The 16117-nt window shown below is 43.9% G+C and overlaps 1 protein-coding gene across 1 annotated transcript; it reads left to right on the top strand.

The window, feature by feature from the left end:
- The first annotated feature begins 8814 nt into the window (after positions 1-8814).
- Positions 8815-16047, top strand: LOC136457010 (protein BLISTER-like). Its single transcript, XM_066457050.1, has 13 exons — positions 8815-9148; positions 9560-10199; positions 10303-10853; positions 11543-11662; positions 12209-12274; positions 12986-13096; positions 13706-13782; positions 14089-14156; positions 14340-14456; positions 14554-14735; positions 14860-14928; positions 15132-15287; positions 15645-16047. The coding sequence occupies exons 1-13, from the start codon at positions 9074-9076 to the stop codon at positions 15720-15722; spliced, it is 2310 nt and encodes a 769-aa protein (XP_066313147.1). The 5' UTR covers positions 8815-9073; the 3' UTR covers positions 15723-16047.
- The last annotated feature ends 70 nt before the right edge of the window (positions 16048-16117 follow it).

Raw genomic sequence — 16117 nt, forward strand, 5'->3', positions numbered from 1 at the left:
GTGTAGAACTTGTGTGCACGTGTGTTAGCATTTTTTAAAGCATTTTGCAAGGGTCAAAGTTAGCACACTAGGTTCCTAAATGCATATGCAAGAGTCATGTCACCTAGTGGCACTTGATAAACCATTTAGTCAAAGATTTCCCCTATTTATAGTACGGATATCGATCCTAAGTCACTCACACCCTCTATGGTGTCTTGAGTGCAAAACAAAAACATATCTTATATCTTTGCCTTGATCTTCTCGATTTTTGGTTTTTCTCTTTCTTCTTTTCCAAGTTGAGCTTGATCATCTTTATTTCATGTCCACCTCCATCACCATGGACCTCATCTTGCTCAAACACTTGGATAGGACCACCTTTTCTAATTCACACACTTAGATCAAAGGTTAGTCCTAGGTTTCATCAATTATCCAAAACCAAACTAGGGCTTTCACAAGCTAGTCCTCATTGTGGCGATTCACTCACTTAGAGGTTCATGCACTAATTGGCATCACACGCCAAACCCACAATCGAGTGTCGCACAACCAACACAAGATGAGGATCACATAAGCCACGCGCAATCCACTAGAGTTGCCTTTGGCGCTCCATCGAGGAAGGCACAAGAACCCCTCGCAATCACAATGATCAGAGCCGAAGACAATCACCTTCCTCTGCTCAATGATCCACCAATCACTGGGTCATCTAAGTGTCGGCAAACACCAAGAGTAACAAGATCTCCACTAGCCCAAATCGCCCAACTAGTGCCACAAGATGCTAGAACACTAGCAATGCACTAGAGGCTCTCCAATCTCACTCAAGATGATGAAATCAAGTGTGCAAGTGAGTGGAGTGGTGTGCTCAGCTCTCAAAGGGTGTATGTAGCTGTTAGAGGTGCTAAGAGAGTGGCCAAGGCTAGCCATAAGCTCTATTTATAAGCCCATAAGCAAATAGAGCTGTTACCCCATTGCAGCAGCTTTCTACGAGGGCATTGGACACGGCGGTGCCTGGCACCAAACATGGATATGCCCCTCCAACAGACACTTTCCAATGGCTAGAAACTAGCCATTAGGGCACCGGACAGGGTGGCGGTGACCACCTGGCCATCTACCCGAGAAACCCCACTCTCCAAAATTTTATGGCGGTGCACCACCCACATGGTGGCGGTGCCCGCAGTGGTGCCTAGCAGCCCTTCCCCTGCTCTCTAGATAAAAGAGGTAGTGCCACCACCCCACAAGTGACGGTGACCAGGCAGTGCACCGCCCTCTCCATGGCGGTGAACACCGGACGCACTGGTGCCCGCGCCTGCACTGTTGCTCTCGGCCAAGGTCAGGTGGGCACCACCCTTGGGGTGGTGGTGCCACCAGATAGGGTGGTGATGCCCTAGGGCAACTTGCTACCCTCGGCCTCCCAACCGGTCACCGCCATAGGGGTGGCGGTGCACCGGACAAGGGGTGGTGGTGCCCCCGTGGCAGCACCCCTAGCCGAGTTTCGCCTCCTTATCTTCACCTTTTTCACCACCTTTGCAAATGCTCTAACACTCCAAGTGTTTCACCATCACGTGCAAGTGTGTTAGCATTTTCATAATCATTTTTAAAGGTTAATCACTTCTCACCAATTGTGCACTAGGCCTAAAATGCAAATGCATGTTTTCCAACACCTAGTGGCACTAGATGACTGAGTTGTCCGATAAGAGCTCCTCTCTTAATAGTACAACCATCTATCCTAAATGTGATCACACTCTCTATAATGTCTTTATCACCAAAACAAAATGGCCCTATGGATATCACCTTTGCCTTGAGCCTATTTTGTTTTTCTCTTTCTTCTTTTCTAAGTACCAGAGCTTGATCATCATCACATGTCCACACCACCACCATGGACTTCATTTTATGTGGCCATATCCATCCATGAGCGCCACCTAGCTCCTTCACTTGGGTTGGACCATCCTATCTAGTCACACACTGAGATGCAAGGATTAGTCCAAATATGTTTTATTAATTATCCAAAACCAAATAGGGCTTTCATGGGTCCACAAAAGTAGGAGGGGAACTACCATAGTTTTGTCCAATAGGAGATGTCAGGAGCTCAAGCTTGGCTTCAATGGCCTTTTGCCTTTCTTCAATTTTATTTAGCTTTTGTTGCATGAACTCATTATGATTGTGCATGGCTTTAGCAATGTAAGAGCACACATTGAATATGGCCTTAAGAAAGGGAGAGAATGTAAAAAATGAACCGCCACATTCATGGCAAGAAGTGGAGAAGGAAGACCTTGGAGGTGGTGAAGGATCCCTAAAAGTGGTAGCTGGTTGTGGAAGGTCCTTCATGAGCTGCAACATATAATGATTATGCTTGAATGCCTTGTAGAAAGTGCATGTCGAAGCATGCTCAATCATCCTCTTGATATAGGGAACATAACCACAGCTTCTAGTTGGTGTATATGAGCAAATCCAAATCTCTTGCCAAATGAAATCCACCACACTAAAACATTTCTTCTTCATATCTGACATCCACACAAGCAAATTCCTTGACATATCACGAATTAAGGAAGAATCTCCAAATTTAGGATCCACTTTCATGCAAAAAAGTAAGTTGAGGTACTTGTAATATGGAATCAACCCATGTGTAGTCCAAACCTCAACATTACCATATTGCTCATCATACATAAAAGCAATCTGCTCATCCCCCATCACATCATAAGAGTGCAACCTTGTCTTCTGAAGATCTTGAAGATCAAATCCAAAGAGTGAAGCAAAGGATGTCCTTGAGCAAGAGAGATGATGACCTTCTGTCATCCAATAGAAAATGGATTATGTCCCTTCATGATCCTCGTCAACATAGAGAGTGGCATAAAATTGAGCCACAACCTCCTCATTCCAATCACCATGGTACTCTATGATGGAGTATAGATTCCTTCTCTAGCACATGGTCAAAAACACCGTCCCTCTTATCATGCATATGCTGCCAATGAACCAATTTCATTGGAACAATAGGACAACTCTTGGCTTTAATCACAGAGATATACCAGTCACACTAAAAGAGATTCCAAAACCGATGATCCATAACCACATCTTGCTTTTTATTGATGTAGGGATTTTCATACCAGTTGTCCCTAGCCATAGTACTCTTAGTCCCCGATGCATAATCCACCGGACTTATCCCAGAGCCATGGCCTCTAAATGCCCGCTTTGGGGTGGTGATACGGGGAAAGGTAACCTCAATTGCTTCATCCTCTTCTTCCATGTCCTCATCACCTCCTTCATCGGCCTCTCATGTGCTACGATGTGCAGGCCACCCTGCGACATGCTTGCCAATCCTCTTGGGAAATGTGCTAGCCCATGAAATCCCATGCGCATGGGGTGGACTCATGGTGAGTACCATGGTTGCGAGAGTGAGAGATCGGGACCTTGGTGATGGTACAATGAGAATGCTTGCAAGATTCCACATCCCACTCCTTATTTTCTTCTTGTTTGGAAGACGTCGACTGGATCTCTAGTGTTGCAACTTGCTTGTACCTCTCATCATGCCCCATCTGACAAATAAAAATAGCATAGAGGCACACTATATTAGGGTATAAGACAAGGTTGGATCTCAAGCAATAACATGCTATATCTCCACAACTATCCAAACAAACTTAAATCTACTCTATAAGCAGCTTCTAGGGCCCATACAGACATGATTCACTAATGGAAAATTGCTATAAACCTTATAGATCCAGATATCAGAAAGATATATTTGAAAGATACCTTGAAGGGTTGAACCGAACTTCCCACGCACTCCGGAGAAAGTGGAGCGGCACGGTAGGTCCAAGAGCAGAGGAAGCCCACTTGCATGGAGGGGAACTCAATTTTGCTAGGGGAATCACAAGATCGCCGGAGGAGAAGGGGAGAAGGTGAAGAGCGGCGGCGGCGGCGGTGGAAAAATGTGAAGGGGGTAAAAGATAAGGAAATGAAGGTGTTTTTATACACAGATGAGAAGCTATAGGTACTCGTTGTATCCAGCCTGGAGTTGGAAAAGATTCATTTTCAACAATACAAAAGTACCAATTAAGAGATGGGCTACAATGTACGCCAACATAAGAAAATATCCAATCATTTCGTAGCAATACAACTGCTATGTTCTTTATTTGTTCTTATTGATTTACTAGGCAAATAAATGTGAAGAGCAATATACCAGTATCATTTTCACATGAGAAGGCGTAAATGTTGGATTTGATGACAAAAGAAAAAGAATAATTCGACAACTCAAAAGGAAATTGGAGAGAATACAAAAATATGTCCTAGTCACTTTGTGTTCAAATAAGTTTTAGTCACTTTGGTTGTTTATAGAAATTTTATGTTGTAGCCACTCCAATTTGTATAGAAAGTTGGACACAAGAGTTGATAAAAAACATACAATGCAATAGTGCTATTTCTAGCCTATTGACTACATATGTCTATAAATGTACTACATTTTAGACATTGATATTGTCCCCAATAGGTAACTTTCCATTGACATCCATACTATAACAATATTTAAACTTCTTACATTACAAAGATATTTTTCACCAAAAGAAAATGATAATGTCTGGCTTGTAGTCTTGCGAGACCACACCAACCGCGTTTGTGGTGTGGCCGGTACCGTGTACCTAAGGGAACTAGGCCAATGACGGTTTGGTTAGAAGACGACGGGGAGCGATCCGAGAGAGGCCATCTTGGAGAGCCACTTGTGCGTGGGGAAGGGCCGGGGGCTATCCATAGAGTTACCCTGCGGGTAGCTTGCCCTTGAGAGGGGCTCCACCGAGGACTAGGGAAAGTTTGTGCGCTTCTTATCGCCTTAGTAAAAATATCGGAGTCGTCGACGAGAGTTTGCATCTCTATCTCAATTAAGCTTCCACATTTATATTGTGTATTTGAGTTGTGTGATTTATGTTCCTAACTTAGTTGATAGGATTGGAACTTAGGTTGCATAATTCTTTTGTAGAAGAGATAGCAACACACCTAGCAAAACTTCAGTTGCATATTTAGATAGATTATTTCTTGCATAGGTTTTGACTAGGAGAAAAATAGATGCCATAATTAGAAGTAGTTTTTAATTAACCCCCTCTTAGAGGTCACCACGTCACGGTCCCCGCACCTCGCGTCCTCGTCCTCCTCATCATCATCGCCGCCGCCGTCGTCCTTCGCAGAGCCGTAGGCGTCATCAAAGAACCGCTCCTCCTCGAAGTCCTAGGAAGAACTCTGATCAAAAGAGTTGTAGTCGTTGGAGCCCTCGTCGCTAGAGGGCCAGCTTTGCTAGAACTCGTCCTCGTTAGTTTAGGAGTCGTTGTCAGAAAGTTTGAAGAAGTCGTCTGACATTGTGGATGTTGGAAGAAGGAGATGAAGAAAGAAGATGGGTGGTATCAAAGGGCAAGTGGCATGAAGAATATGTAGTGGCTTTTGCCTACAAAAGTAATGGTGATGAAAGGGCATTGGTAGTCGTGACAGTACTGAACAACCACAAAGACTGCTGATCGCCGGTCCACCACTGGCCGTTTAGGGCATGCGGCCATAATGGATATCACAGATAGCTCTACGTAAAATTCGATAGAGATACAAACCCTAAAGATCATCACTAGATCCAACGGCTACCGGGCGGTGATAGAATTTTTCACCGGCAATTTAATTGGTATCCACGCCCTGCCGTCCTTCCAACCGACGGTGAAACAATTTCACCGCCGGTTATTACATAACTAGCGGTGATAATGGTGTTGCCATAGCTCATTCTATAGTAGTGTTCGCTTTGCTCCTCTCATCTTCTCAAATGTTGAGCACTTGATCAACTTGTGGGCAACACCATCTCTACCATGGATGTCTCCTTGCTCAACTCTTGGTGTGGACTTCACCTAGCTTAATCAACACTTAGCAAAAAGTTAGTCCTAAGTTGTCTCAATTACGAAAAACCGAACACGGAGCTTTCACCAAGAGTCTTTCGTAATCCTTGGAAACAACCTTAACCAAGAACTCTCGGTCAAATCATCTCTGGCGAGCCCGACAAAGAGTCTCGGCCAAGTCAACAGGGACAGATGATCTTACCATGTGTCCGGTCTTACCACTAGCCTCTATATAGCCCCTCTAGTGCCTGTTAGCTTGGCTGACCAAGTCAGTTTGACCTGTACCTATATAGCCCAACATGGCACGTAGCTAGCTTTGCCTATATTATAGTGTCTCATAATGTAATACCAGTGACATAGTATATTGAAGTATTTTTACATATGAATTTAGTGGTGTCGAATTTGTGTGATTAACAAATGTTAAAAACGTTAAATCTTAAGGTTCATTTAGAACGCATGAATTTCACAGAAAATATAGAGAGATTTTAAAGAAACCAGTTAATTTTCTCATAGAAAAAACACCAAAAAATGTGCATTTCAAAGGTAGCCTTAAGGTTGCGTGCACCTTATATTAGTAAAATGCCAAAGGTCCTCTAGCCTAACTGGTTAGATGGCTTCGGCGGCACCCTTAGGTCCTGAGTTCGATTGTCCACGGAGACTAATTTCAAGTTTGAGGGTAAAAAAATCTTCTTATCCGTCCCACACCAAAGTACATGACAGACCATCCCATCTTACGAGGATGTAGGTGCCGCTGTATATATGGATGGAGTCGGGATTCGGAAATTTTTTGGAGCTGCATGAGAAGAAAATTGAAAGAAAGAAGTACAATGCCATAAATCTTGTCGAAGAAAAATTACAGAGGAAGAGGATGGAGCCACGTGGTACGGAGCTGCTCCGATGGATTGGATCACCCCAAGAGCAGCAAACGAGAACGAAACTGGCGCACGTGCATGCTTACCACGAGGCACCAGCGACTGACCGTGACGACGCAACAGCAGAGCAGGTAGGAGCTCAAGATGATTCGGACCGACGTGCCACTAAAAAGTTCAAACATATCTAAATATCATGATACTTTATTTTTTTCTTCTCCCAAACCATTCCGTCTACTTTCGCGAATAATGGTGTCAATCTGCGGTTCGAAAAATCTAAAATGCACTTAGGGATTTTCTTTTCTTTTCTTTTTTTCTTACTTATTTTATTTTCTTTCTCTCCTCTATCCGATCGGGAACAGCTTGCACGGGTCACGACTCTGCGTGCCTCTATGCCCGTGCGTCCGCCGCCACCCTGCACGTCGGAGAGGAGGCCGTGCGGCACCCCATCAGCCTAGGCTGCCATGTCAAGCGCGGCGCGGCGGCTAGCACGCCCCGCCCCCACGATCTCCGGGCGCCAAGGCCGCATGCGCCCTGCCCGCCATGGCCGTCACCCACGAGACCTCCAGTGCCGCCATGGCCGCATGACCACGTGCTCCCCGAGCCGCGTGCGCCCCTGCGCACGCCGCGCCGCCGCACCTATGGCCCCTGCAAGCGCCGCGCCGCCGGCCACGAGCTCCTTGCCCACCTGAGCTCGCTGGACCCAGGCCAGGCCTACGCTCACCAATGCCGCCTTGCGCCAAGGACGCGTCGTCCCGACCCTGTGCGCCTCACCCCGCGAGCTCCGGCCACCTTGGTCGCGTGCACCCCTGCCCGCCAAGGCCGCACGCGCCTAGGCTAGTTCGACGCGTCCGCGACTCTGCACGAGCCCCTCCCCTCTCCTCACCTCACTGCATGTTGATGCACGGACAGCCCGAAGACGAAGGCGCTGAACACCGGGTGCATGCCGATGGCGTCGGTCATCGCGCCTGTGAGCAGCGCGCAGGCCACGATGGCGCCGGGGGAGGCCAGCAGACGCGGTCGGGACACGCCGACGCTAGGCACCGCGCAACTCGGCACGTCCGTCTCTATTGCTAGCCAGCGCCCCTTGTTTTCGGGCATGTCCGCCGCCGCCGCCGCCACCCAGATCGTGTACGTGTACTACGGCCCCGCCTTGGCGCCGGTCCTAACGCACGCCAGCAAGACGACCCAGATGTCCGCCCGCACGTGCACGGACATGACAATGAGGCACCGCTCGTTGCCCTCCACGACCAGGAGGTGGTGCGGTGGCTCGAACACGGCAGCGCGGATGTGGAAGAGCTTCCCATAAGACGGGATTGCGTGCACGGACCAGGCATGGTCAGCGGCGAGATCCCCCCGACGACCGCGACGGCACGCGACGAGCTCCCCCAGCCACCGCAATCGACGCGCGGCGCGAGCTCCCCCAGCCACCGCGTCCACTCTCACCAGCGTCGCGCGCCTCGCCACCGCCACCCGCGACCCCGCCATGGCCTTCTCCGTCGTCCACCGCATGGCCGCTGCGAGCACCCCGCCACGCCTCCGCTCCTACGGCCCGACCCTCTTTGCCTACTACGTGCCAAAGACGTCGACAACTTGGTCCCACCAGTCAGAGAGAGAAAGAAAGAAGAAGATAAAAGTACGAGAGAAGGGTATTTTGAACACTTTCACTGGCTGAGCCTATATGTCAGAGCGTGCAAATAACAGAAATTATACGAAAGGTGGACAGAACAGTGTGGAAGACAAAAAAAAAAGTGTCATAGCACCTCGATGTGTGCGTAACTTTTTAATGACATACATGCGTGCAGTATCTTTCACCACGGCGCACATGGAAAAAGGCTCGGAACTCAGGCCCTGTTTGGTTTTCATAAGTCAGGTGATTGAAAACCAGTGACTTATAAGTCATGCCTGTTTGGTTGTAGATGACTTTTAAGCCCATGCCTATTAAGTGAAAGGTGTGGGTCCCACACGGAAAAAGGTGGCTTATAAGTTTTAAGCAGAGATGAACCAGCTTATTTCTTATAGGCGGAGGTGATTTATATATTGATGGTGTTTGATAAAATCAGTCACTTATTTTACTTTTTAACTTAAGCAGGTGACTTATTTGGAACATGCCCTCAAACCGGTCCGACTCCACGCCGACGCACCGAAAAACAGCAGAAGTGGCGAGGCGAAGGCCCAAACGTCGGGGGTGAGCGGGATTTGGAAGCTGCGCAACGCGCATCCCAAATCCCCCAATCCCGACGCCCACCCGACCCCGTCGCCAGATCTCGCGCCCCCTCCCCGGGGCTCGATCGGATCAGCGGCGGCCGGCGATTCGGGGACGGGGAGATCTCGCCAAAGCTTGGGCCGGGCCTGGGCTGGGCTGGTGGGAACCGGGGAGCCATGGCGTCGGCGCAGGCGCCGTCCTACGCCGCCGCGCCGTCGCGCAAGGACCATCTCGAGGCCGGGAAGAAGCGGGTAGGTCCGTTGTTGCCTGTTGCTTGCGAGAAATGTAGTCCTTGTGTACCTGCAGTCGCTGATTGGGCAATATGTTATGAACGGTGTAGACAAATTAGGGGCATCCTGTCGATTAGCGCGATGACTGGCGTGCCATTCAATCGATCTTGCACAGGGTAGAGAAGCCAAATGCTATCAAACTTGTCTCAGGTCGTTTTGCGTGTGGTAGACAAGCCAAACGGTAACAATTTTTTGTCTCGGTTGTTTTGCTTGCCGTGCAGATTTCAAATGCATGAAATTTGACGTTACTTCAGGCCCAGTTTTCAACTTTTTGAAATTTAGCTGTTTAGATCTCGCTTGAACGCCGATATGGCAATTTTTTTCACTAGACATTAGCTCTGGAATAACAATGTTCTGTTTTCTCTGATCCAGCTCGAGCAGTTCCGCAAGAAGAAAGCGGCAAAGAAGGCCACTGCAGCTAGCGCGGAGCAGGCAAAAGCGCCTGCTCCTGATGTAGTGGAGAACCCTCCTCCAATTGCCAATACTGGTAGCTTGGGAGATGGGCCGGTGTCTGATGTAGAGCCAAACCAAGCGAGCACGTCTTCGGTGCCATCGGTTGTATATGAGAATGGCCCAGCGAGTGCTTCCAGAGGTGCAGAATTCCCAAAGGGTCCTGTCACTGTAAATACTTCTGTTGGTGTTAGTAATGTTAGACCCCAGCAAGATGCTGTTAGTGATGGAGGAAGTAAGTTCTATGGGAACTTAAGCTTCTCCGATCTTGTTAATGGTCATCATGAGAATTGGAGAGGTGACGAAGCCCGTAAAAGGGACGAGCACAGCCCTGACAAGGATGTGCAATCAACATCTAAATTAAGTGCTTTTGGGAACAACAGCAGTTTAACTTTACCTTCTACTGACAACGTGCCAAGTCGGGGAAGAAATTCTTTATCAAGTCAAGTACATGATACCGAGCAATCTAGTTCATATTCATCCAGCACCCTTTTTGGAAAGTCTGAAAATGCCTACACTCAGGATTACTCCACAAACAATGATATCTTTGGTCGGTTGAGAGGTAAATTTGAGGCCTTATATTCATATACGCTGAAACTACAATATACGATATTTAATAACTTGAGCCTGCGGCTCTTCTGCTCTTCTTTTTTTTTCCTATGTAGCTACCTCCAAAGGCTCTTCTCAAGTGGAGCAATCTGTGTATGCCAGCACTCAGGATTATGGCAATGCCTTCAATAGTTCAAGGATTGCTGATACTGTAGATCATGATACAAATGTTGGAATAACTCGGACATCTGCAGATTCCACACCTGTTAATTTTGAAAGACAGGATCCTTTTCTGTCATCTGGTTATCCAACTACATACACTCGATCAAGGCCATCGTTTCTTGATTCGATTGGAGTACAAAGAGCCCCTCCAACAACTCAAGCCTCATATAGGGAGCCTGCAAAGGCTAATCAACTATCCTGCAATTCGAATTATCAGAGTTCATTTTTGCAGCAATCAAATCAACAATCCACTGGAAGTAATGCTGCAGATATTTCTTTTGCATCAGAAAGTCAGAAATATAGTCATGAAAAGGGGTCATATGGCAGCTCCAACCCTCCTGATTTCTCACTTCCCAAAGAAGAAAGAAGTATACAGCATGGTAATCAAACATTCCAAAACTTCACAACTCATGGGAAAGATGATGATTTTGCAGCATTAGAGCAGGTGATGAACGTTTGAACTAGGCCCGATTTGTTACATATATTTTCTTGAGGATATGATATTATTATACTGACTAGAGCTGTCATAGCATATAATAGTCATAATACAAAGAATCAAACTGTTTCTTTGTATTTTCTGATTTTAGATTTTATGCTACTAACATGAAACGCTAACTGTTGGCCTAGTTGTTGTTTAATACTCCCTCTGTGCCAAATTATAAGTCGTTTTGACTTTTTTGGTTCATGTGTTTTGCTATATATTTAGACATATTATTATATCTAGATGCATAGCAAAATGGATGTACCAAAAAAGTCAAAGTGACTTATAATTTGGAACGGAGGGAGTAGTAAACTAAAATATCTGAAAAAGGAACATATCTCCAATATCTATTCTGTGGCTTCACTTAATGAGTGATACTGTACAACTTATAACTAGTCACTTCTTTCTGTGTTACTGTTATTATGTGCCTCATAATTGTTTCCATACTTGTAAATGGCACTATTATGTGTTCTTTGTTGTCAAGATTAATTAGTTACCTTTACCTTGGATATGTCTATTTTGACTTATCTAAACATATCTCTGAAGTCTTTATCATTAGGAAGTTAGTAAGTTGTGCTGAAAAGATTGCATATATAATTTTTTATTTAGGCCCATCGGCATACTACTAATAGCTTCTCTGGTTTGGATGCCAGCTCATTGAAGATTTGACAAAAGAGAAGTTTTCCTTACAACGTACTGTTCAGAAATCTCAAGAGCTAGCAGAAACTTTGGCCACAGATAACTCTGCATTAACTGATAAGTTCAACCAACAGGTCTGTGCAGATTTCCCTGATGGTTATCAGAATAGTTTTAAACTGGATTTGTATCATGAAATTTGTCACTGATGACCCATAGAATGATATAAATTCCAACATTGGGAATGCCTCCCCCTACCTCTATCTTACTTTAAACAAAAAAAAAAAATCTGGTTGTGCTGTTATTTATTTGGTGCTAAACTCACTGGTATAGCTGTCAGAAAAAGTGATTGCCTGCCGAGTTCCTCATTTATTGCTGGATTCGACTTCTTGGGTAGTATATATTCGCAGAATCCTAGCAGTTAAACTTAGTAGTAATAACAGTGCTATAAGGGCAGCTAGAACTGAAGCCACAGGTGCTAAGTTTGATCGTATTAAGCAACCCCAAGACTTCAACCAATCAGTTATCTCTAATGCTTTATCAGTACTCATCTATATGTTTATATATATTACAGCTTGCTTTAATAAGGATGAAATAAATATTGATTACACATGTGCTTGTATCTGGTATTAACCAAAATTAGTATACTGTATGATCCTTATTTCACAATTTTTAAATATCAGGCACATATAATCAGCCAGTTGACATCTGACATGGAGAGATTGCAGGAAGAAATTCAAGCTCAACTGGTCAGACCTACTCTTCCTTTTCTAGTATTTAAATTTGTGGAAAATGTATTCTCAATATTAGAACTAAGTAACTGCATTGCTTGTTATGTCAATATTGATATGGATTGCTTGGGGAAATCGGGGTAAAGCTCTGAGGACTAGGATAAAGTCTAGATCACTCTTGTTGGCACCATGCTTGATCTTGGTCATCAGGAGATTCTAATAACTGTCTATCTCTTTGCTTAATCCCCCTAGCACTAGATACTATTTTATAAGAAGAATGAGGTTAACATGGCTATTGGACTCAATCTAATCTAACTTTGCCTTCAAAGTCAACCACTCAAACAAAAGTAACACAAACTAGTTGTACCTACCATCTGTCTGGTTTTCAGTTATCAAACATCCAGGGATTTCTTGGATTGTTATCTTGTACATGGTATGCAAAATGTGTTTGTCTTTTGGTGGTTGACATGGTCATGAACTGGAGTATGCTGAAAAGATTGTACTCATTTTAAATCCACATCAACTGATTGCTATGAGCCTATAAAACAATTGTCACTAGGTCAGCTGTGTTATGTTTGATTTTTCAGTGACCTCTCTGTTAGTTAGGCATAACGTTTGTGATTAGCACTATATATCAGTATTTGCTGTTTAATTTTTGTCATCTCTGTGGTACAACATCTGTCTTCATATACTGTTAGAATCCTTATATTAACCCTATTTATACAACAGCTGGCGCTGGAGTCTGTCAGGACCGAGTATGCTAATGCACAACTAGAATGCAATGCTGCAGATGAGAGGGCAAAAGTACTTGCAGCTGAAGTCATTCTACTAGAAGATAAGGTGCTTTATTATCTTCTTGCTTATTTTGTACCGTTATGAATCTTCTTGAAATTGCCTGACAGCATGGCAGACTCTTTAGAGAATGTTATTTATGCAAAGTGTGTAAACCTTTGTCATATCGGAAGAAATCCGAATAACAAGGAGCAGCCTGTTCAGTGTTCACATGCAGTACAGGAACTAAACCTATAATTTGTAATATTTGGGAAATGAACTGTATAGGTATGACCATATAGGCGGGGTTCATCGTATCTTATTGTAATGCACGGCTTGATACTAAATGTTTTGTTGCTGAAATCTTAAGGATGTTGAACTCTCTTTTCTACAGCAATATCGGGTGCATTGTATTTCTTCGAGTTCTTCTTAATGCAATGATACACAGATTTTTGCATATACGAGAAAAAAAATATCTTGTTCCACATCCACTCTGTATGATATTGGCACAATCATGTTTATTTGCCTATCTGGTCTTAATTTCATTGGATAGTTTTACTCTAGCATTTACCCTGCATTTTTAGTGAAACTTGAAAATTATGCAAACTTAAACATTTTCAGCCAAGCCCAACTTAAGCATTGGCTCGTGGAAGTTTGATTTTTATTTTAATCTTGTAGGCTTTGAGACTGAGGTCAAGTGAGCTAAAACTTGAAAAGGAAATCGAAGGTTTACATTCTGAGATTTCTTCTTACAGGTGAAATTGTGTACTGATTTTACTAAGCCCCATGCTGCAATTGTATGACTGCCAAGATATTTGTGTTTGATGATATGTGAAATGGATCCTAACGAAGTATAACGATTGATTGAAATCCACATTTTTATCCACATTGGCATTTTTAGAGGTGCTATGCAAACAAACATGTCATATTCACCTTAAAAAATACATGCCAGAATACCGTCAAAAAAAAAACATGCCAGAAACTACTGGACACATGAATTGAACTTCCAGGTATTGTAATAGATATTTTTTTTACTATTTTTTCCTATTAATCATCTGCAGGCGCAAAGTTTCTAGTCTAGAAAAGGAGTGCCAGCATCTCCAATCTACTGTTGAAGCTCTTCAAGAAGGTACATCTTCTCATTGCGATCTAAATTGTTTGAGCCCTCTTCTTTCTCAGCTGATATCTGAAATTTTCCTCCAGTCAATCCTAGAGTATTTGTTTACATCTTGCATACACATTGGTGTGTGCTTGTTTTAGCCTCGTGCGCTGATATGCCTATTTTTTGTTTCTCTTCTCTCTGTTTGGACAGAAAAGAAGCTCCTATACTCTAAATTGAGGAACATTCCTGTGAATGAGAGGGCAACAACTACTGTAGAGAAACCTTCAGTTCATAAAAGGGATGCATCTACTGCAACAGAGGATTTTGGTGTGAATACTAAGATCTCTTTATTTCTTTATCTATATCAATGAATATCAACTATATTTTTATGGCTGAGCTCTAATGGGTTTATTACTTTATTCAGATACTGGGGAGCTCAGCTCTTCAGAAACGCTGACCAGCACTGTTGACACATTGGAACATGCTGGAACTTCTGTTAGGCGTTCCAACATTATGTCTGATTTTCCTTCCTTAGAAGAGGTCTCATCTAGCATTCCGGATGATCAGCTTAGAATGATAGACAACATCAATTCTTTGATGTCAGAGGTAATCTCTTCTATTTTCATAAATGTGGAGCTATCCTTATACCAACCAGAATTTCTCAAACAACCTACTTGATTTTTGGTGTAAAAGCTATTGTGGTTATGATATAGTTTTTTCATATTTGCAGTTAGCAGTGGAGAGAGAAGAGCTGCTGCGAGCACTGAGAATTGAGTCATCCAACTGCTCCAAGCTGAAGGTATTGTCTGCCTCTTACTCTCTTATGCAGCATCTAGTAATGTAGGTGAGATGCTTGTTTCATGACATAGTTAAGGCCTGGGTCCTGCTGTATCAAGCTTCTATCTATTGGAAAACATGTTTGCTGATCAACATGTGAAGGAAGACTTGTGTTACTTCTGTAATTGTGCATCTACTAATGCTATTTACTCTTATATCCTGCAGGAGTTGAATAAGGACCTAACACAAAAGCTGGAGATTCAGACACAGAGGCTTGAACTATTGACTTCTCAAAGGATGGCTAACGAGAATGCCCTGGCAAAACCAATTGACACACGCTCCATCAATGATGCAGCAATTTATGCAGATGAAGGAGATGAGGTAAGTGTTCTTCACCAAGTAATTTGATGGTTGATCCTAGCACATAATCCTTGATGGAAAATTCCGTGCTGTCGCGTTGTGTCCCCAGAGTATGGTTCCAGTGTTCTTTTTTGTAGCTTGAATAAGATTTAGAGCTAAGAAGACTGAACTTTACATATGCACATTAAGTTCATATCACCCTGAAAACTACTCCCTCCATTTCAAATTATAAGCCGTTTTGGTTTTTCTAGGTATCTAGACATAGCCTAAATCTAGGTGCATAGCAAAAGCTATGTAGTATCTAGAAAAGCCAGGACGACTTATAATTGAAACAGAGGCGGTATCTTTGTAGACGTTTGACACTGGAATATGACTCAGGTTGTTGAACGGGTGCTTGGCTGGATAATGAAGCTCTTCCCAGGAGGGCCAAAACGGCGAACCAGCAAACTTTTGTAATGAAAATAGAGCTCCTAGTATACCAGATGTTTCTTTCATTCAAGGCTTGTTTAGATGAAAGGGGTTGCTCTAGGAGCACCAAGTATTTAGTTCACATTTGAACTAAATTTTAAGGAATCTGTTCCAAATCCCCAATATCCAAACATGCCTTTATATAACTTTTTTTGTTTGCCCGGTTTTGCTGATAGCATGGTGAGAAGCTGTAAATTGGAGCCATTAGATGTAACCATTCTTTCTTTTTGACAGAAGATAATGTAATTCCCTGGAGTATGGGTCTGCAGCTTGTATTGGCAAGGAAAAGTATAGTCGCAAAGAATAGACCCTTCTGTATCCACTGAACATTTTCTTTCATCATACGAGCTGAATACGCATCCGGTAATTGTTTACCATTCATT

The sequence above is a fragment of the Miscanthus floridulus genome, chromosome 6 (genome assembly GCF_019320115.1).
Source record: "Miscanthus floridulus cultivar M001 chromosome 6, ASM1932011v1, whole genome shotgun sequence".
In the NCBI taxonomy this organism is placed as follows: domain Eukaryota; kingdom Viridiplantae; phylum Streptophyta; class Magnoliopsida; order Poales; family Poaceae; genus Miscanthus; species Miscanthus floridulus.